The 21,276-nt window shown below is 39.8% G+C and overlaps 1 protein-coding gene across 1 annotated transcript in view; it reads left to right on the forward strand.

Annotated features, from left to right (window-relative positions):
• The window catches only part of CTNNA2 (catenin alpha 2), a 1,049,805-nt gene that overhangs the window by 304,538 nt on the left and 723,991 nt on the right, over positions 1 to 21,276 (forward strand). Inside the window, exons 4-5 of the mRNA XM_012742713.2 lie at positions 8,707 to 8,873; positions 20,835 to 20,954. Coding sequence (XP_012598167.2) covers positions 8,707 to 8,873; positions 20,835 to 20,954 — 287 coding nt within the window. The remainder of the gene's footprint in view (positions 1 to 8,706; positions 8,874 to 20,834; positions 20,955 to 21,276) is intronic.

The raw sequence follows: 21,276 nt of genomic DNA on the forward strand, positions 1-21,276 counted from the left end.
AACTTGATTAAATTAAAAAGCATCAGCACAGACAAGGAAATAATTAACAGAGCAAATAGACAACCTACAGAATGGGAGAAAATATTTGCAAGCTATACATCCAATAAAGGACTAATAACCAGAATCTACAGAGAGCTCAAACAAATCAGCAAGAAAAAATTAAACAACCACATTAAAAAGTAGGCAATAGACAGGAACAGAAGCTTCTCAAAAGAAGTGCTAGTATTTTTGGTAATCATGTTATCTCTGCTATACAGTCTAGATGCAAATCGTGGCATCGTTTCTTGTTTTCCTTATCACATTAAAAGCTTTTTGAACTCAGGCTTCAACTACCAAATACTATATCAAGCTACTGACATTTCAGTGGGTTTTGATTTGTGTCAAGGTTGTAGGAGAAGAAAGATACTGATCAATAGAAATATTTATTGACTTAAGAATATAAATAAGTTAGCAGCATGCTTTGTATAGAGAAATTTGGCTTGGATATGTGGGATTATTGAAATTTTAGATTTATACAAAAGTTAATTTATTGGATGCTTGTTTGCTTTAAAACTAACTTGTAATAGGCTTTCTTTAATTATATTTGATATAGTGCCCTTATTTCCAAAATACATTTATTGCACAATGAAACTTACATGAAATCCATTATTATACAATGAAATTTACATGTCTATCAATTATGTTTTTATTTATTTTATAAAAATATGAAGTGAAATTGAGTTCACTATTGATCCTCTATAGGCCATTTTCTCTTAAGCTTGGCTCATCACTATTTAACATTTCCAAATTTATGGTCTTCTATTGCATTCAAGCCCAAAACAATAATCACCTTTTTATGGAGTGTCACTATTGCTACATTTAACAGGTCTTTGCAAAGTTCTCATTTGTGAAGTGTGCCATATTGCAGCTTGATAATCTTTCTGGCTACAACAATATAAAATTACCCTACACCCTCTCCTACCAAGCCAGGAAAAGGCTACAGCTGAAATAATTAAAATCCATATGCTTAATGATCTGTGCCTTTTGCAAGGTGGCACATTACTGTCTCTAACGATGTTTAATAACTCATAACATTCAATACACTTAATCATCAGTTACTGACATTTGTAGTACTTTTGCATACTGAATATAACTTGATAGGGTGAAAATTGCATTGGAACATACTCAATCATCTATGTTGATAAAGAACCCTGGGCCTGCTGCTTAGCCACTACAGCAGGACTATAACAGTGCCGTGTGGCTATACTGGGACTTTGTTAGGTGAGGAGGTTTTGATTTGCTGGTGTCCCATCATGCTTTGTTGGTCTCATAGCTACTGTGGGACTGTGACCAGAGTCCCTGATTGGGATGTCAGGAGACTGGGATGCTGGTCCCCCACCAGCCACCTGACCCACTCTAGATCACTCTCCACTTGGGCTTCTGGGTCTTTAAGATGAGAGTGGGGTGCTGAATGATACCTGAAGAGGTGTCATTTGGATCAGGAATTCTCCAGTCCCCCTACCACTTCAGAGACAGTGGTTCCATCAGACTTCTCTCATTTTGTACTGAATTTCTTATTTTTTTCAAAGAGCTTCTTGAAAAAAAACAATAATGACAAAGAAACCATGGAGCCCACTACCCTTGGTAGAATGACAAAAGGACAAGCAGCTTTCTCATTTTATAATATTCACATTATTTTGATGTGGTTTGTATGATAGGATTCTTTTAAATATAAGCAGATAAGGCTTTCTTCTGAATACTGCATATTTAGGCCAAATATTACTTTGCTTTTTGATAGCAGGACTTGAACTGTGACAAGCACTGCTGTATATGCTCAGTGCTTGAAGTGTCCACAGGAGGTAGCTTATTTTAATGCAGATTCTGCTTTAGAAAATACAGGATTTCATCATCCCTGAGCCTCAGAGAAAAATTCTGATTGTCAATTGTTGACCTTTTCCCCAATCATGAATTTGAGTCATAACCACCCTGGGGTGAAATGCATGCATTGCTCTCTCGGATTCTTGATTGTTTCCAAAAAAGTTTTAAGACGTTTTTACTCTTGCTAGCAAATGCCTATGCGGGCAAAACAAAGGAGAAGCAAAGGAGTTGCTACTTTTAGCAGCATTTGCTTTTGTCAAATGTGGTAGCTTCCGTGCTGTTTTCTGAACTCATGAATCCAACTAAAAAAAATTACACAATAAAAAAGAGAAAAATATTCCAATTATTATTTAATTGTGAATTTCATAGCATTTGGGATTTTATTTGCTTTCTTCTGCTTGCTTCAGTATCAATTCAATATGGTTCAAAATGTAAAGTACCAGGCAGGCCTTTCTTTCCTCAACCCAACAACATTTGCTGAGTGAATACACCTTGTCATATGTGTGTTGGGTGTTAGGAATAAAGAAATCAAGATGCTACAATTATAGTTCCTATACTGATTAAGATTACAGCCCAGGGAAAGAGGTGAAGACTCAAATGTATACATGCACAGGCAGTCAAAAATCAGCCCTAATGTGAGACGATAAGGAGTGGTGAGGCCTGAGAATAATTGGAAAACTATCTTTGTTTAGGCCCATCTTCCTTCCTTCCTTCCTTCCTTCCTTCCTTCCTTCCTTCCTTCCTTCCTTCCTTCCTTCCTTCCTTCCTTCCTTCCTTCCTTCCTTCCTTCCTCTTGCCTTCCTTCCTTCTTGCCTGCCTGCCTTCCTTCCTTCCTTCCTTCTTTCCTTCCTTCCTTTCTTTCTTCCTTCCTTTCTTCCTTCCTTCCTATTCTATGAGAGCTAAATCAAATAGTGCTCAACTCCTAATTTAGGTCCAGATAGAGATATGTAAACAAATAATTTTAATACCCTAAACAGAATGTTAAAGGTATTTCTAACATAGTTTTTAAGAGCATAGACTATAGAATCAGAAAGGTTTTGAATGACTGCTCCTTCACTTACAATCTGTTTGACCTTGGACAAGTTATATTTCCTTTTCTCTGTTCAGATTCCTCAGATCTAAATGGTGACAATGAGAGTACTTCATCAGATTCTTTTCAGTAGTAAAAGACTTAATACAGGTAAAGCTCTTTGAACAGAACTTGGCACATTGTGAGTTCTTAAAAACAGAACTGTTTTTATTATAGGTAATAGACCTATGTGTTAAAATATTGAGTCTAAACAGACACAATCTAATAGGATCTTAAAATAGAAGGACTTTTGAGTCTTCCATGCTGCACCATCCCCTTGCTGCTGGGACTATCCCAGAAGAGGACATTCCTGTGGGTGCTAATGCAGTTAGTTCAGAGGTCCCAACACCTGTTTAACTCATCCTTTCAATACTTTAGCCAACTCTGGATGATTCTTAACAAAGAAACACTCCCTTATGCCTTCCAAGAAAGAGAGTCAAGAGGCATGGTGTAATACATCAAGATCTTCTGTGGGAATGTTGTAACTTCCATGGTGTTATCCACCTTGGCCATTCATTTAACATCTCAGTTTCCTTTATCTCAAATGAACATAATTTTTTTGAACCATGCTTTGAAAATTAGCTAACAAGACCAGTGAGTGGCTTTCAGGTATTGCATTGCCTTACAGACTGTGTAGAATAATCGAAAGTATAAAACTTTCAGAAGTTGTACATTGTCTACTGAATTATCATTTTAAAATACTATTATGTTTTTTCCTGCACTGGCTCTGCAAGTTTGTGAGTTCAGAAAGGATGCACAGTTTGAGCAGTTTGAGTGACAGTACTGGGCAAGGATTTTGGAAGCTGTGGTCGGGAATTATACCTCACCAATCTTGCTTACTTCTCTAAAAACACATTTTAGTTTCTGCACTGCCCTATAGCATCCATTTTTCAAGATCTTTTAAGATTTGTACTTCAGGGAAAATGTGTGTGAAAAAGGTTGTGAGTCAGGTATAGGTTATCATGAAAAGGGAACACATTGTGGTTAGGAGAAATGGAATTTTTGCCCTTTTTCTTTTATTTCTTCTAAGAATTCTGTAACACTGGGAGAAATATCAAGAATATTAACTATCAATATATGCTGGGCAATTTATGTAATGAGACAAAGGAGAATTGTATAATTAGACAAAGGAGAATATGCAGTTGTAGATATTACACATGAAAACCGCTGGTTAAAAATATAGGTGTACAGAACTTTATAGAAGATAGCTCATCAGATGTTCCCTGGTGTCTGTCTTTGGTTATTGAAACTGGGATGCTCTTTGGTTCCTTTTAATTGTATTTTTTTCTCATAAGAAGCACAAATTTATTTTATAGTAAAAACGTTAACAATGTAAATTACCCTGCACGATATGGGAAGTACATTGAAATTTCTCTCCCTGCTTGGCTTTGTATGTCTTCATTTGTTCTTATTCTGGTTGTTTCACTGCATTTGCTCTGTGGTTTGCATTTTTCTGCATTCTTGTTCTCACACTAGCTCCAGCTTCCATCATTTGATTTCAGGAGATAAGTCCAGGGCCTGCCATTGCTGAAAGAGTGCAAAGAAAAGATGCGTTAAATACTCCTCGGCATTTAGGACAGTAAACAATTCTGAGTTTGTCACTTCTTTACCCAGCACTCTCTGAACCTAGTTTCTCACCATACCTTTCCCTTGCTTCTCACAATTGTCCAGTAGTTCAGATGTCGGGTGTTTACAGAGTGCTTACCTTGCATGCAGCCCCCCAACATTCAAGGGATAAGCCACATGATATCCATGCCACTTTGGTTCATGATCTGCTTCCTATATGACTTTTCTATTCCCTAGACTCTGTTTCTGCATCCTGTCCTTCCCTTCTGTTTGTTAGTACTGGCTTGCATCACTCCACATTTGAGTTTATCTTACCTTAAGCTTATGCACAATCATGTATTTATTACAAAGCTTCCAGGGTAGACTAGGAACCAAAGTAAACATTGATTTAAAAGCCAACCACCATTTTTTTTTGTATATTCTATCTTCAAACCATAAATATTTTTATTGATCAAATGTTTTCTTGCTTCTAAGCAAGAAACACAAGAAGTGGAATTAATGAAAAACACACTTCCAAACCTGGAGCCATGAGTTCACTGACTAGTCTTATTGCACTGGGAGGACAGAGGTGATAGTGATAATAATGGTATTAATGGATATCAGTGACTACCTTTTATGGGTGAGGCCTTGTGTTGGGTGATCTGAATGCTACGTCTCTAATTTTAACTCCCATGACAGTTAGTGAGGCAGCTCTTATTATTTTCTCCCTCGTTTTACAGTTGAGGGGCCTGAAACACAAAGGCTATTCTCCAGCTCACATATTTACTAATAGCTGAGGTGGAGTCAGAGTCTGAACCCAGGTCTTTAGGACTTTAAATGTTTATTCTTTCTTAAACCATGAGTTAATATATGTAAAGCTTTTAGAGCAATACTCATATAATAAGCCTTTCTAGACAAGTGCTATGTACATATTATAATAATTGTTATTTTTCCTTGTTCACTTATTTGGTGATGGTAATTTTTCTTCTTTCCACCAGGTACTAGTGGCTTGAAGAGATTAAAGGCTTTACCGTAGAAACACCACTCTGACTTAGGTCTATAATCAAGTACATGAGACTGAACAAAAATGTGTCTGAAAGAAACAAGCAAATCTCTAGTACCCTCTCTTCAATGCCCCATTCTGTCTGCTACACATGCATGTTATTTCTTAGCTAAATATTTCAGTCTTATAGAAAAAGCAGTTCCCTAGGAAAGTAGCAAATTTTATCCTGATAAACATGCTTAGCATTTTGTAATATAGATTTCTGTTGTAATTTAGTAATCCTAAAACTGCAGAGATATAAGGCACATTAAAGTTACAGCTGATTTTAGGTTGCCTTTCATTGGAATCTTTAACAATGTGAAATCATTTGTATTTGTTTAAAAATGAGCTCTTGGTTTTAGTCTACATTGCATGAAACTATCTTATATTTATCTTAGAATAATCTCAGAATTTAGCATGAGTTTTCTGTTTGCAGAATCACATTTTCTAATATGGATGGATCTCTCTTTCTCCCTGACCTTCTCCCCCCCCCGTCTCTCATGGACATCTGCTGAGCCACTTCTAGGGCTGCCTTCTGTGGGCCCCAGGTTGATCAGCTCCACCTAAGGGCTCTACACTGACAGCTGATACCCACTGGCTTTAAACAGTATTCAGCATCTGGTTAAACATTGACCCCCTGTATGGAAATTTGGACTTGAATAGGAATTTGGTTCCTCAAGTCATGGGGGAGCCTCCATGTGCTGACAAGGGGTATGGCTGGCTTCCCCTCTTGGGGCCCGCTGTTCTGGGAATAGCCCTACCTGCTATTCTGTTCCTACTCAAGCTAGGGCTCATATCAATTTAACCTGCAGAATTGGGGATCAACCGTGTAGTTCTCTGGGTTCATGTGTGGACTAAATCTCCCTTTCCTTTGAATAAATGGATCTATTTGAATGGCAGCTGACATTAAATGCATTAATTACATTAAATACATTAAATGACATTAATAATTTATACAAATTTATTTAGCTTTACTTGTGGTGACTTTCTCAGTATTTTGTTGGATTTACCTTGGTGTACAATGTTCTTTCTTGCTATACTGTTGCATTCTCCTTCAACCACATAGATGTTTGGCAATGACTCTTTTTATTTGGGAGAGGGAGGAGCAAGAGGAGGAGATTTATGTAAACCTGTAGCAGGGTTGGGACACTTGGATTGAATATATATTTCCTAATTGCAGCCTCAACCTTAAACTTTATTTAGATCTCTAGGGCCATACATCTTGAAAATTCAGCATTGTGCCACTACAGTAATGCATTTTTAAGTTTCTCCCACACTGTTGTTATATATCAAGCTATTTGTGCCTAGGCATAAAGACTAAGCTGGTTGGCAATATAATGTGCTTATCGTCAATGGTAACCACTTTACAAAATCCAACAGCACAATATATTTCCTTACATGCCCACATTTCCCAAGTATAAAAAGTATCTCTGTGAGGGTTTAAATAACTATAACACTAACTGAGAGAATTACTTTATATTCTGATCTGCCCATAAAATGGTAAGAGGTTTTTATTTTTTTTTTTCCCCTCATATCTTGGGATGAATTACAGGATGCACGGGCTTCCCATGCTATCATTGCCTTTATTTAAATGAGTTAGGCTTTGCTTGCTAGGCGAGAAGTAATCATCACTATAAAAATGGATTAAATTCTTTTATCCGGAATTAAATAATCTATCATATTAACTCTGCTGTTTAAGTTTACTGAAGCTTTTATGCCCCTGTGTATGCTCTGCTATATGAAGCTCCATTTATGCTTTCTTGAAGTTTTCCCTCCCACAGGTGAGTATCCACCCACTAATATGCTATCAGTTAACCACCCTGGTTAATTCTGTCTCTTTGTTCCCCATCCCTGGTGTCCCTGTGCAGATACGCACCTGACTTTTGTGTTGTATCAGCACTCATCATCAGCTCCACCTTCTCTCTCATCTCCACCTCTAATCAGCCCCCCGGATCTGTGGTTAATATCACACAGATCTGGTTAATAACCTCGTCCTCTTGTATTTCCCTGGTTGAGGCCCTCACCACAGCTCTCTCAGACTAAAACTGCATTTGCCCTATTAACTGGTTTCTCTGTCCCAGTCTTGTCCCCTCCTATTTGTTTTATGTAAGGTGACTAAAATAATCCTCCCCAAATAAAAAAATCTACTAATGTCACTTCTCTCCCTGCTGAAGACACAGTCCCAATCTCCTACATGGCGTTCCAGCCCCCACCGCCTCTTCCAGCTTTCTTTCTCATGCGGTTTTTCACAGCGCTGCGGGCCCCTGCACTCAACTCAGGGCTCCAGGTTTCAGAGTCTCACACACAGTGTTCGTGCCGCCTAAGATCCCCTTCCCACCTTTGTCTTGCTGGTGAACATCTCTTACTTCTTTGCAGCCCATTAAAGTTGACAGTGTCCCCCCGCCCCCCAATTAGTACTAAATAAGTAAATCACTCCCTCCTCGCCATCGTCTGCATTCTTAATCATGTGTCTCTTGTGGAACTTAACCACTGTATCCTGATCATGGGTTAACACAGCTGTTTGCTCACGAGACTGTGAACCCCTTGAGACTAGGTATTCTTTAGTCATCTTTGTAATTCCAGAGCACAGCACAGAATTTGACACCAGCATGTGCCTCATAAACACTTGTTGAATCGGTTTACTTCCCTTCTAAATCTTGTCTGTGTTATTGAATAGGTTCCTAAAAGAGGATTAGAAGGCGGCATCTTGGGTATCTCTATAGTCTGTTCTTGTCTGATTAGCTCAATTAAGAGTACAGTGTTAATGAGGCCAAGTTCTTCAATTTCACTTCTCTGTGGAGCAGTTAAATTTGTACTTTAGCTATCAGTAACCTCAACCAATTACCTGGTAAATATCATTGGTTCCAAGGGAAACGAAGAGAGAGGATGTTTAAGGTCAAGGCAAATCTATCCCAACTATTAGACAAATAGAACTAAACATATTCCTAATTTATGTTAAAAAGCACGATTTCATACTTCGGTGTGACATGAGCACCTCGTTTCATCCACTGTACCTGCCCACGTGCACTGATGAGCTTGGCTTAAAAGCTTCTCTGTTGCATTGGATGCAGCAGAAGTGCCACCTGGTTGTCAGAGTTTTGCAGCAAGGGCAATAATCGTGCATCACAGATCTTTAGGATTGTCAGCCTCTAAGCCTCTTGTCTGCCCACCTGCTTCTCTGTTTGTCTTCCAGGTGAGACCATGCGGATCGCCTCCTCCGAATTTGCTGATGACCCGTGCTCCTCGGTGAAGCGTGGCACCATGGTGCGGGCGGCAAGGGCTTTGCTCTCAGCTGTGACACGCTTACTCATCCTGGCGGACATGGCAGATGTCATGAGGCTTTTGTCTCATCTGAAAATTGTACGTATGCAGAACTTATCAAAACTTGCTTTATGTGAGTGGCGATCTCGACCGTGTATATTGTAGCTCCGAAATCTAAAGATGTTTCACCACCCACCAAAGCACTTGGTTATTCACACATGTAGTACAACCCCCCAATTTTCCTAATACTAAAATTATATTCAATAATATACTTTAAAAGTTACATAAGGTTCATTTGAATTTTGTTCCTTCCCTCAAAACTCAGAGTTTGGCTTCACCCTTACTTCCTGAAGTACATAAACAAGTATTCTTTTAGGCTACAGAACCTGGTCTTAGTGCACCTGCCTTTGCTCTCTCTCAAGTTTCAGAGCAGTCTTGGTACCTGTGATAATTTAGGCTAGAGCCAGCTCTTCTGGGTAGCTGACCACCTGTGTCCACCTTAGTATGGATCATGTGTTGAATATATTTTGTTACCTGTTCCAGCCTTGCTTTTCTGTAGATATATGGACTTTGAGCCTATAGTCTGGCAACAACAAGGTGTCCATCCACACTCCCCATGGCTACCATCAATCTTGTTGCACTAAGCCTGGCATTGAACATATATGGCTTGGGTCTCTGGGCACACGCCTGCCCCACTAACCCATAGAACCCCATTTTATGTGCCTTTCTTGTCATAGTTCCTTTTAATTCTTTTGTTTCCTAATGGAAGTGAAGCCCTGCCCTGGTCACAAATATAGCTGGAACAGAGATCAAGGCAACTTCCCCAGTCCTTGACAGTTGGTCCTTTTTCTGCTTTCCCGTTTGCTGAATAGTATCTGTTTACAACCAGGATGGTTCAACTCTTTGAACAAAGATGATGTAACTTAATTGCTTAGGAATATGGTCCATGCTTAGAGAATCTCTATCCCCTGCCTTCAGTAAAAGACGGTCTCTAGACAACGAGCACCAAGCCTGGACTGCCCTCAGGGTCCTGAGGTGATGAGTTGTGAACCACGTGCTTTCCTTTTTGGAGAACCAACCGATCGTTGGCTTAGCCGCCCAGCCCTGGGCATTTCTGGCTTACCACATTTCCTGTCAGCCAGTTCTCTAGGTCTTATTTTCTTTGTCAGTGAAATGAAGCAGGTTATGATGAGGGGACAGGTGACTTAGGAAATGAATAGAAGCCTCCTCTCACCTCACCTTGGAGCACAGATTTGTTCAGTAGAGGGGACATCCAGAAAGTATCTACATCATAATTATTCTCTTGTCAAAAAACCTTGGGTAGGATCTTTTACCCAAGCTGGCTCCAATAAAGTGTCCAAGATCTCCAAGTTATGTATAAATCCTGCAATGTTATGAAAGCCCTGTTGTGCCAACACCTGCAGCCTGAGCTCTGAGGGCACAAATTGGAAAGAGAGGTGCATCTCTTCATGGTTTCTACACAGCTCCCTGAGGAGCCAGAACACAGAGCCCAAGCTACTCGGGAGTTTGTCCTTAGGTTTTGTTCAGGGAATGGGCCCACAGAAACCAGGAATGGCTCTTGCACACTGGATGAGGTGAGCAGTTTGAGGAGACACTTTACCTATTTTAAATATTGCAGGGCAGTCTAATCATATGATTGACTGATGAGCTACTGGGGTCCAGCTGTGTCAGAACTTACTGTGTAACTTCCTTGCTCTCAGATTCCCTCCTCTGCTAAAATGGGGCTAATGGTGGTACAGCCCTCAGGGTCGTGGGGAGGTTTGAATGGGGGAAACTAGTATCCCAGAATCTAGCGCAAACTGAGTGTCATGATGGCCACGTAGAGGTTTTAAGATCACTGGAGCCACTGTAGGGCCCGGTGTTGTCCTTCTTCCAGCCCCCCTCTCTTATACACATCTTCCAGACTACAGATAAGTTCACCTTCAAGTGTTCTAGAGAAACGGATTTGCTGTCTTTCCCTTACATAGTCTTCAAAGGCAACATTTTTAGAAAAGTCTTTCCTCAGATGGACTTTCTTCCTTTACCCCAGCAGGGAGAGAACAGAACTGAACCTAAAGAAACTAACTTGACATCTCACATGTAATTATTCTCCCCCGTGCTGGGGAAGGCCCCGCTCAGTGACACTTAGAAGGTGATGACAGACTGAATCCCTCCCTGAATGGCCCACCCCACACCTGGAGAGTGGGACACATCCGGGCCTGGGACGCCGGTCTGGCCCCAATGCCGCCTGCAAACTTGCCTCTCTCCCCACCTGTTTTGGACCAGTGCTGTCAGCAGATCCATCCCTGCGGCCTGGTGCAATGTGGAGTCAATTGCATTCTCTTCTCCCCACAGCAGATTAAGGGAAGTTAAAAAAAAAAAAAGGATTTAGCACACATGGAAAGGTCATCCCGGTAATATTAAGTAGTCCTGTCAGACTGTCAGTAGTAAAATTAAAAATGATTGTAGACTAAATAACACATTTGTTCTATTTAGAGCGCAGCGTCTGCAGCAGACAGCAGTGGTAGAATGTTGCCATCTTGTGGAACAAGTGAGGAACTACAATTTGTGGTATCTGAATTACTCAGGTTGTGGCCTGTGTCACACTTTAGATTGAGATCAGTCAGGGTTTCATCTTATGGGGCTATTATTACTCCACGCCCCAAAGGAAGACAAGATGTCAACAATTCCTTACTAATAACATAGTACATAATTGTGCCCAGTAGTATGTTAGTTTTGTCCGTAAAAACACCTCTTTTCATGAATAAATAATGTATTGTTTGCAAATATTTATTAGTTTGTTGTTTTTTTTTAAACTCAGGATGAAGAACATAACAAATATCTTTACATGTTTTGATGGAGCAAGTTAGGAAATATCATCTACACCTTTCTCAGAGATTTTTCTAAATAATAAATTTCTTCACCATTTGGATGCTTAAATATAGATTTACACAAAGAGTATCAGGTGCTTTCTAATAAGAGTAAAGTTGCAACTTGATTTCTGTTGGTTTAGATTGAGTAATACCATATAAGGAGTCCTACATAGCTATTTTGCCTTTAAGCATTACACATAGTATTTTACTTTTTATCTTTTAAGCCACATGTCAAATTTTTATTACTGTTCCTTCCAGACATTAATTTTTCTCATTTCTGACTAACTTGTAGGAGCATAGAGAAATCATCTCTTTTATCAGAAACTTATATTCATGTTTTCCATGAATAGTTTACTAATTCGATGAAGTATAGTCGATTTATTTTCCTAAAATATTCACCTTCACCCTCTGCCAGACACCTTTGTGTAATTGTTGGCAAATTGAATAATGGTGAGCAAATATCATTCAGAATCTAAAAATGAGTGAAGAATTATGAGCCCTGCAGAGGTTGTGTGGTTTGGCACTTGTGTACATCTTTGCATTCTGCCACCTTATGATTATATTTGGAAACTTAAATTTATGTGGCTACTGAGGAGTTCTTCTCATATAATATATGGATATATGGATACTTTAGTTGTCTGAATTATGCTAGTTGCTCTATCACACAAGTGCTTGTGTGTACTTTAACATTTTCTTCTTTTGAGTATTATTTTGTGTTAAAGACTCATGTGACTGCAAAAGGTTTTTACTGCTTCTGTGGTTTCCAGTTCAGGAGAATAGTGATGGAACAGTGGGTGACATATAGTTCCAAAGGCAAGTTAGCACCCAAGTGGGAATTTGACGTTCCTGTGAAAAGCTAAAGTAATCATCTGTACATCAGACACCATTAAAAATACTGAATTATAATCACTTTTATTGTGCTGGTGAATGATTTCCTAGCCAGAAACCTGAAATATCCTGCAATCAGTTGACATTGTCAGTGTGTTAGGTTGATATGTGGCTCCCCAGAGTTATAAAGGAATCTTGAATTTCAATCAGTGATCATGAAGCAGGGTATTTATTTTCCCTAGGCTCTGAATTAATGTAATCAAATTATATTGTCAGTTATTAGCATGAGCAATAGCGTTACACATAAACTCCTGTAGACATGTGTATGTCAGAGAAAATCACCATTTTTCCATCCTCAGGCTAGGTCCTGGTATAATGATGTTGTCCATTATCTAAGAATGGCTCTCTAGGAAATGGAATAGCAAAATAGAAAACAGCAACCACTTAGTCAACTTCTCGGGGAATTCAGATTTTCTTAGTGTCTACCAGAGGCTAAATCTAACACTATTGTCCCTTTGTTTGGGGCATTGATGAGACATAATGATCTTAACATTACCTGTAGCTTCTTGTGATTTTGGCATCAAATGGCCTTGTGCAACCTCAGTGGCTTATTATTTCTGTATAATTTACTGATTAGTCCTGAAGTTCTAATGTGGCTCTTGTGTTTGAATAACAACAGTCAGCTGGTATAACATAGCCTTCTCTCTGATTATAAATGTAGACAATGCAGCCCCAGTTCTTAGCATATCTTTTCTGTCAGAGCTATACTTTCTGTCATGACGTTAGCTTCATGCAGCTGGATTGTTCATAACTTATTTATTCAGTTATACTTACTAGAAATATTTGCTGGGTGCTTACTATAGACAAAACACTATGTCAATATATATTCAAGGATGAATCAGACTAGACTCCTGCCTTCAAAGCCTTATGGGCAAGTGGGGGAGACATTAGGACATTAGGAAAGAGTGCGGTACCTGTGGGAAAGTATGCATATTGCTATAGTCTCACCCAGAAGGAAAATATCATTAGGATGCTTTCAGTTACAAATAACCTAATTCAACTGTGTGCTTTTTTCAAAGAGAATATATTGGCTCACCAACTAAAAGTTCCAAAGAAATAGCGTCAGGCAAGGCTTGATCAAGGTGCAAAACTGTGACAAAGACCAGATTTTCTCTCTCCTTTTCTTCACTGAGGGATTTGTTTGCTATAGGCCCTTTCCTCGTGTCCTCAAAATGGCTGCCAATCATTCTTAAGGTTACCTGTTTCTAGAGCAAGGATAGCACGAAGAGGATATTCTCTTGCCTGATCACACAAACAAGAGTTTCACAATCTTACTAGCCTCAATTGACTTCTGAGTCACATGCATATCTCTCAGTTAATTATTTGGAGGGGAATAGGATATACTGATTTTTTATTTTACACAGTCAAGGCTCCTCCTCTCCCTCCATCCCAAGCTGGGGATGGGAGCAATTCAACCAAATTGTCCTGTTGGGCTGTTCAGGATGATATGAGAAAGGATGATATGGCTGGGAGAGAGTGGTCACAAGATTGGGTCTCATTGAGCTAAATGAGGTTTTTCTTTCTCTGAGCCCGTTGCCAGGCCTAGACTGAACAGGCTGAGTCACACGTCCAAAGCCTGAAGGTGGGGGCTGAAAGTTGGGGGTCACTAGAAAGAGTTGTCACCACAAAAAGAGTTGGGGGATGGATCTTTCTGTCTAATAATGAGGACAGAACCACACAGGTAATTTAAACAGGGAAAGTTTGATATGAAGAATGTTTAACTCTAACAGCAGGTTGGAGTAACCAGGGATCGGCTCGTAAGAAGTAAGAATATGGCAATGGCAGCTGCTGCCCTGTGGGTGGGAGAGAGCACTCCAGGGAGGCCCCGTCCTACCAGGGCTGAGATCCAGGTGGTGCTGGGGGCACAGTCCAGGGCCACATGATGACAGAGATGTCACGGAGGTGCCACATGATCAAATGAAACTTGCTGATAATCTGCCCTGCGGGGTGTTTAGGAAAGTTACTCACAAAACAGTGTCACTCTGGGGGCACTCTGCTACAAAATTGCCCACGGGGAGCACGTGGAAGGAAGGTATGGGCCACCTGATGCTGGAAAAGCTACCCCTGCTGCAGGGGCCTGTGGAGGGAGCACGCGGGAACAGGAAACAAAGCCCTTTCCTCCTGCAGTGTCTGTCTAGCATTCTCTACTGACAAAGCTTAACATTAGGCCACCTGGAAAACAAATACTATTCCAAGGGCCCAGCCGCATTTCCACAGTGCAGGCAGAAAGGGCGAATTTGGATTTGATAAGCTGTGCAAAGGAAGAGTGTGTCACTGAAAGAAGATAAGGTGTTGTTGCCATAAGAAGGGAGATGGATTCAGGTTGGGCAGCAGACTTCAGCTACAGAGAGCTTCACAAACCAAGGAAAAAACAAAGGCAAGAAATCAAGTGAGGAATCTTGGAGTGTTTGATTTTGTTGCTAGAGCCTACTGGATAAGACAGGGAGAGGCAATAACACAGTTGGCCAGAGAGATTCAAGTTGTAGAGGGTCTTGGAAAACATGATAGTTTGTATTTTACGTATGGATTATGTGGAAGCCATTGAGTAGTACTAAGGGTCAGAATCAGATTTGTGATTTAGAAAAGTAATTTTGGTAGCAGTGTGGAGGAATTAGAAGAGGGACAGATAAAGAGACTGTTGAAATTTTCCAGACCAAGGAAAGAATAAAAAACTAAGACAATGGGCAGTGTGTATTGTGAAAAAGTAGACTTTTAGAGATATTCAAGATAAGTAGGTAGAGTGACTAGAACTGGGAGACTGATCACATGGGGCATGGCTCTTAATGAGTATTTGGAATCTGAAGGTCAGTATAATCCAAACCCAGCCTCCATCAGCTTTATCATCAATGCAGCCTAGCCCATTGCATGGGCTCCAGAGCAAGCTACCTGGGGTCAAAGCCAGGCTCCTGCGCTTACCTGCTGAGACACCTCTGGCAGCTGCGTAACTCCTCTGCTCTGATCTCAGTCTCTACTCTTTAAAGCGCGAATATGAAAACTATCAAATTCAAAGAGCTACTTTTTTTGAGACTAAATAAGATATATGTAAACCATTTAGAACTGCAGTAACCAACCCCCATGCTGCAGGCTGATACCAGTCGGTGGCCTGTTCAGAACCAGGCTGCACAGCAGGAGGAGAGTGACAGTGGAGGAAGCAAAACTTCATCTGTATTTACAGCCACTCCCCATCACTCGCATCACCGCATAAGCTCCGCCTCCTGTCAGATCAGCAGCGGCATTAGATTCTCATAGGAGTGTGAGCCCTAGTGTAAACTGTGCATGGGAGGGATCTAGGTTGTGTACTCCTTATGAGAATCTAATGCCCGATGATCTGAGCAGTGGAGCTGAGGCAGTGATGCCAGTGCTGGCGAGTGGCTGCAAATACAGTTTATCATTAGCAGAGGGCAGAGGGTTTGGCTGCACAATAACGTAATGCACTTTATTCATCTCCAAATCATGCTCCCATCCCCCAGTCTGTGGAAAAATTGTCTTCCATGAAACTGTCTCTGGTGCCAAAAACATTGGAGACCGCTGATTTAGAACAATGTCTGGTACGTCCTAAGTACTTGATGACACTGACTGGTATCATTTTGCTTGTACAAATTGAAAATAACTTTGGAAATATATCATAAACTATATTACTGTGCTTTGTAAAATGTGATACTTTAAGGGTAAATTACGCCAGCATTTAAACATTCTCGCTTTCTGACGAAATCACTTTTTTCTTCACTTGTTAATAAGCAAAGAAAATGTCATCAAGAAGGAGCCAGCTTATCAAGAAAAGAGAATATTTAATCAAGAAGGCCAACTGTCTGTAGGAGGCAGAAAGAGAAAGTGTGATAATGTTGAGACACCCATGATCAAACCAGAGTATATGGCTAAATAAGTACAGTAATTAGCTGTAGGGTGTTGTATTCATTCATTCATTCACTTGGCCAGCTCCCATTTTCAAGATAGATATTTCTAGTTTAGCTGTTACTGTGAAACCCCAGACCCTAATAAGAAAGTTTTGTATAATTTATTAAATAGTTTCATCAGTGTCATTTAAAATCCAATCAACTGAGTATCAAGAACCCTGGAATAAGATCAATCTGTCCAAACAGAAATGATGACCATAAGAACAATGATTTCTAGCATGGGTATGGTCGGTAAACATTGACAAGGGAACCAGACCACACAGTGTTGGGGTTAGGGGAGGGATCAGACCCCTCACTCTACTACTACCCCATCCCATATACCAGGCTGCCTCATTCCAGATGCTTCATAAATACAAAAATTGAATTCTCAGGCTACTATTTTACATTGAAGTAAATAATTGCAGTTTCAACTAGGAAAATTAGAGACTGATTGAAAGACTATTTCGAACGACTTGATACAGCTGCAGACTAAATAATAGTGGCAGACAGGCTTACTTTAGAGGTGGGTGTCTGGGCTATTTGGAACAAGCCCATGAAAAGACTAAGATTTTAAGAGTTTTCAGTGACAAGCTCTGAAAATAATATCTAAACCCACTAATTAAGGAACAAATTTTAATGTTTTTTTCTGGAAGTTTCAGCCTTTTCAGCTTTATCTATGCTGAAAATATTAAGGACAGGAATACCTTATTCAGCAAAGAGTTCTTGTTTTGGTGTTCATAAGCCCAGCCTATCTGTAGGGTCCCAGAAAATGAGGGCATTTTTAGCGGGGAAGGATATGACAGCTGCCCCTGAGAGGTCCCTTTGTGTCAGCTCACTGGGGATCATTTCCCAATCCAGAACGTAAGCATCTTCCAAACCTCCCCCTTATCAAAGAGCTCTGTCCTTGGAACCAGCACCCTTCTCAGAGCCATCATGATCAGCCTGCTTCCTGTATCCTCTCTGCGGCTTTTCTTCCACTCCTCCCAGGGCCCCTGTCATCTGCAGACATTCGAAGAATAAGAGGAAGATCTTCCTCTTCAAGATTATTTAGGAACTTTTCGCCCCTGAGGCAGATACTGTGCATTCAGATCAGTATCCCTATGTAAGGAGCTCCCAATTTTTGCTAGGCACTTTGCTAAGCATTTGATATTTTGTATTTCTTATCTTCTTTAATTCTTAAAACAACTTTGCATACTGTGTAGACACTGTCACCTTCATTTTATTACTGAAGACACTGAAAGTCATAGAGGTTAAGTAGTTTGCCTCAGAGCACAGAGCTAACCGATGACATAGCCAGGGTTCAAACCCTGACCAATCTGACCCCATAACCTTCCTCACACAGTCGGACTTATGTCCCTCATGGTGGGGCCCACACAGGTGTATTTTGGATAAGTGTCCCAGGCTTTTCTTATGTATAAAAACTGCACTTTGCTCAGCTGGGAGCCCTGAACTCATGAATGGACAGTGAAGGTTTGAGAGCAAGATATTTGTGTGTCTCACAAGAGTCAATTTCCTTTCTCCAGCTGCCCAGAAAAATCATTGGCTCTGTTCAAAAATGAAAACTTTATTTTTATATTAATTTTGAGTTGTTAAAAGTGTCTGGTCACTAAACTTATTTTTCCTTCCTTCTTCATGTTCCCCTCACCATTCAATCAATCAATCAATCAATCTATCTATCTACCTATCCGTACATCCATCTCCATCTCTCATCTATCTTTCTACTTGAAGGGTGTGCCCATAATCCAGACTTTGGTTCAATTCCCTTCGTTTCTGTGAGATCTTGGACAGATTCTGAATCATGATACTACATGAGAATTTTTGACTAGGTGACTTCTCAGATCCTACTACATTCAAACTCTGTGTATAACTAAGTTTACCTGTTCACAAACAGACCCCATCATTGGTATTCCTTTTCAAAAGCACTCCATTGGGCCGGGCATGGTGGCTCATGCCTGTAATGCTAACACTCTGGGAGGCCGAGGAGGGCGGATCGCTCAAGGTCAGGAGTTTGAAACCAGCCTGAGCAAGAGGGAGACCCCATCTCTACTAAAAAAAAAATAGAAAGAAATTAAATGGCCAAGTAAAAATATATAGAAATAATTAGCCGGGCATGGTGGCGCATGCCTGTAGTCCCAGCTACTCAGGAGGCTGAGGCAGAAGGATTGCTTGAGCCCAGGAGTTTGAGGTTGCTGTGAGCTAGGCTGATGCCACCGCACTCTAGCCCGGGCAACAGAGTGAGACTGTGTCTCAAAAAAAAAAGCACTTCATTGAATTATAAGTACAAAATCAAACTGACATCTGGATTCTTCAGAGAAAACCAATGAGGAAATAAGTTATGTGTAACACAACAAAATAAATATTCCAAATTGGTCTGATTAACAACTGATAAGAAACTTGTTTTATATATGTTCAAAAACAAATTCAGGATTTAGCTCCCTCTGAGATAATTATTTTGCTCTTCCCTGGAACCAGTTTTTATGTCCTGAGAAGAGATTTACATCTCAAATAAGCAGCAGGAACAACTTAACTGCCAAGAACTCTCCTCTCAATGATGCTGTTGATAGCCAAGTTAAGATGATTATAAATCTATTAGAATGTAAGGCTTCACTGATTGGTTGTTTTAAAGATCTGAGGTATGAGATTCTCATTAAACTATGAAAATGTTTTAAATGTGCCATTCCATACCATAAAATGTAATTTGACTTGAGTGCCTAAAAATCTTTCTAACATACAACTTGAGCATTATTAGAGCCTGAATAGAAATTGGACGTGACTAATATTGAGGATTTACATCATCATTTTATAGTTTTATAATTAGGAAGAAAAAAATGGTGCAAAATTTCCATAGAAGATGAGAATGGAAACTTAATTTTGTGGGGCATCTAGATTGATGCTCCACTACCATCATTCTAAATAACTTCCCTTGCTTGCTAGAGCTCTTTTCTTACTAAAATGTGTTAGCCTATTTGGTAAATTGAATGGTATTATATCTGTGGGATAAAAGGCTTGATGACATTCATCATCACTGATTTAGATACACTATTCTCTTCCTGCACTCAGTGAGACTTGATTAGGAAGCTGTATTAGCCACCTTTGTGATTGTGTCAAGCTTAGACAAAGGTGCATCTCTACAGTTCAGATCTGAGTTAATCTATGATTATTTTCAGTCATTTTAGTAGTCATTTGTATTTCTGAATTGTCAATGAACTCTCTATATATTGTCTTTTAATTTGCCTGAAACTACAAGAGCCCATCTGAAATCTTCCCAAACATTCCCTCTAATTCTCATTACTCTTTCAGCGCTGCCTTCTCTCTCCTTTCCTGCTGCCTCTCTGAGCAGCCTGTGCTAGTTGGGGGCCTCTCTACCAGACCCCCTTAATGTTCAAGAACATTCGATTTTGCAAAGATGTAACTGCCTTGTGCCTTATTCGCTCAGGACTGTGCTCTTGGCTATTTCTGTCGGTGAAATTATTTCTACAAAGATGCTACTAGGATGAAAATGACTTAGTGGATTACTCCACCACAGTATCTTGATTTTAGTTTTAATCGAGTGCACAGATATTATAAATGTAAAGGGTTACCAATTGTGGAAATTTTCACATCATATTAAAGTTAAGATCATTTTGGAGGGGAGGAAACTTTAGTACCTCTCAAACATTTGAATCATCTATAAAGTGATTTTGGTGAAATTCACAATTCAGATCCAATGTCACTCTAGAAAAGCTCAGTGAGACGGTTTTCATGGATTTGTAAGCATAGCACATCATTAGGGCAGCATGCTTGCTGTCATTTTGTCCCCCATTCCACAAGAATTGATATCCCCTTCAAGTGATAATGAAAATTAAAATACTTGCTTCTAGGGGCTCAATATTTCCTCTTTCCATTGGATGGCAAGGCATAAACTCAGCTTAAAAGTACAACCCCTTAAGTCCCAGATTTAGAAATGTCAAAATTGGTGGCAGATTCAAGCTGTCCCAAATTTTCAGCAGCCCAGGATTTTCTCCAGTTTTTATTTGTGAACCACTTCCTCCTATGAAGATTTCTAGAATTTGTTCTAAAATTTCATATTAGTATTTTTTCTTAAATATATTTTCTTAATGTTCTACTTAAATTAGAAGTCTACATTGCTTATTAAAATCATAATTCAATAAAATACAATAAACAGAATTTTTCTGTGCTTTAGGGTTCAGCAGTTATCTTTTATATATAAAATATTCTGTAAATCTTGAACCAATGTTTAATCTGACTATAAATGATTATTAGGGGTACTTTTCTTCTATTATTTCATCTAATGTTAAATATTAATGTTTTGTGGCTTTTTTTCTTACAAATTACCATTTCTAATATGTTTAATAATACTTAAACACTATCCACTTATAAATATGTTGTTTTTTTTATCACTTCAGGTGGAGGAGGCCCTGGAGGCTGTCAAAAATGCTACCAACGAGCAAGACCTTGCAAACCGCTTTAAAGAGTTTGGAAAAGAGATGGTGAAACTTAACTATGTAGCAGCAAGAAGACAACAGGTGGGAGAGATTTTGGAAGTGCTAGGGGAGAAAAGGGATGAGTTTAAAGAACCTTATAGCTTTGTAGGCCTGCACAGTGGATCAACTGCATCTGCTTGCTAACAAATGCTCTAAGAACCTGTCATCACAAAGACTGTTTCTTGCTAGGGCAAGTTGTGATACCATGGTGGGCCCCGGGGTACCCTCTGGCTATACTTGGCCACTGACTATCTGCTTCACTGGTGGCAACTAGCCTGCTAGCCCCACCATACTCTAACCTCCATCCATTGTGGGAACAGCTCCCAGGTCAAATAAAAAAAAAATTAAACTGTGGGGTGTCGCT

Source organism: Microcebus murinus, chromosome 3, assembly GCF_040939455.1.
Source record: "Microcebus murinus isolate Inina chromosome 3, M.murinus_Inina_mat1.0, whole genome shotgun sequence".
Lineage (NCBI taxonomy): Eukaryota > Metazoa > Chordata > Mammalia > Primates > Cheirogaleidae > Microcebus > Microcebus murinus.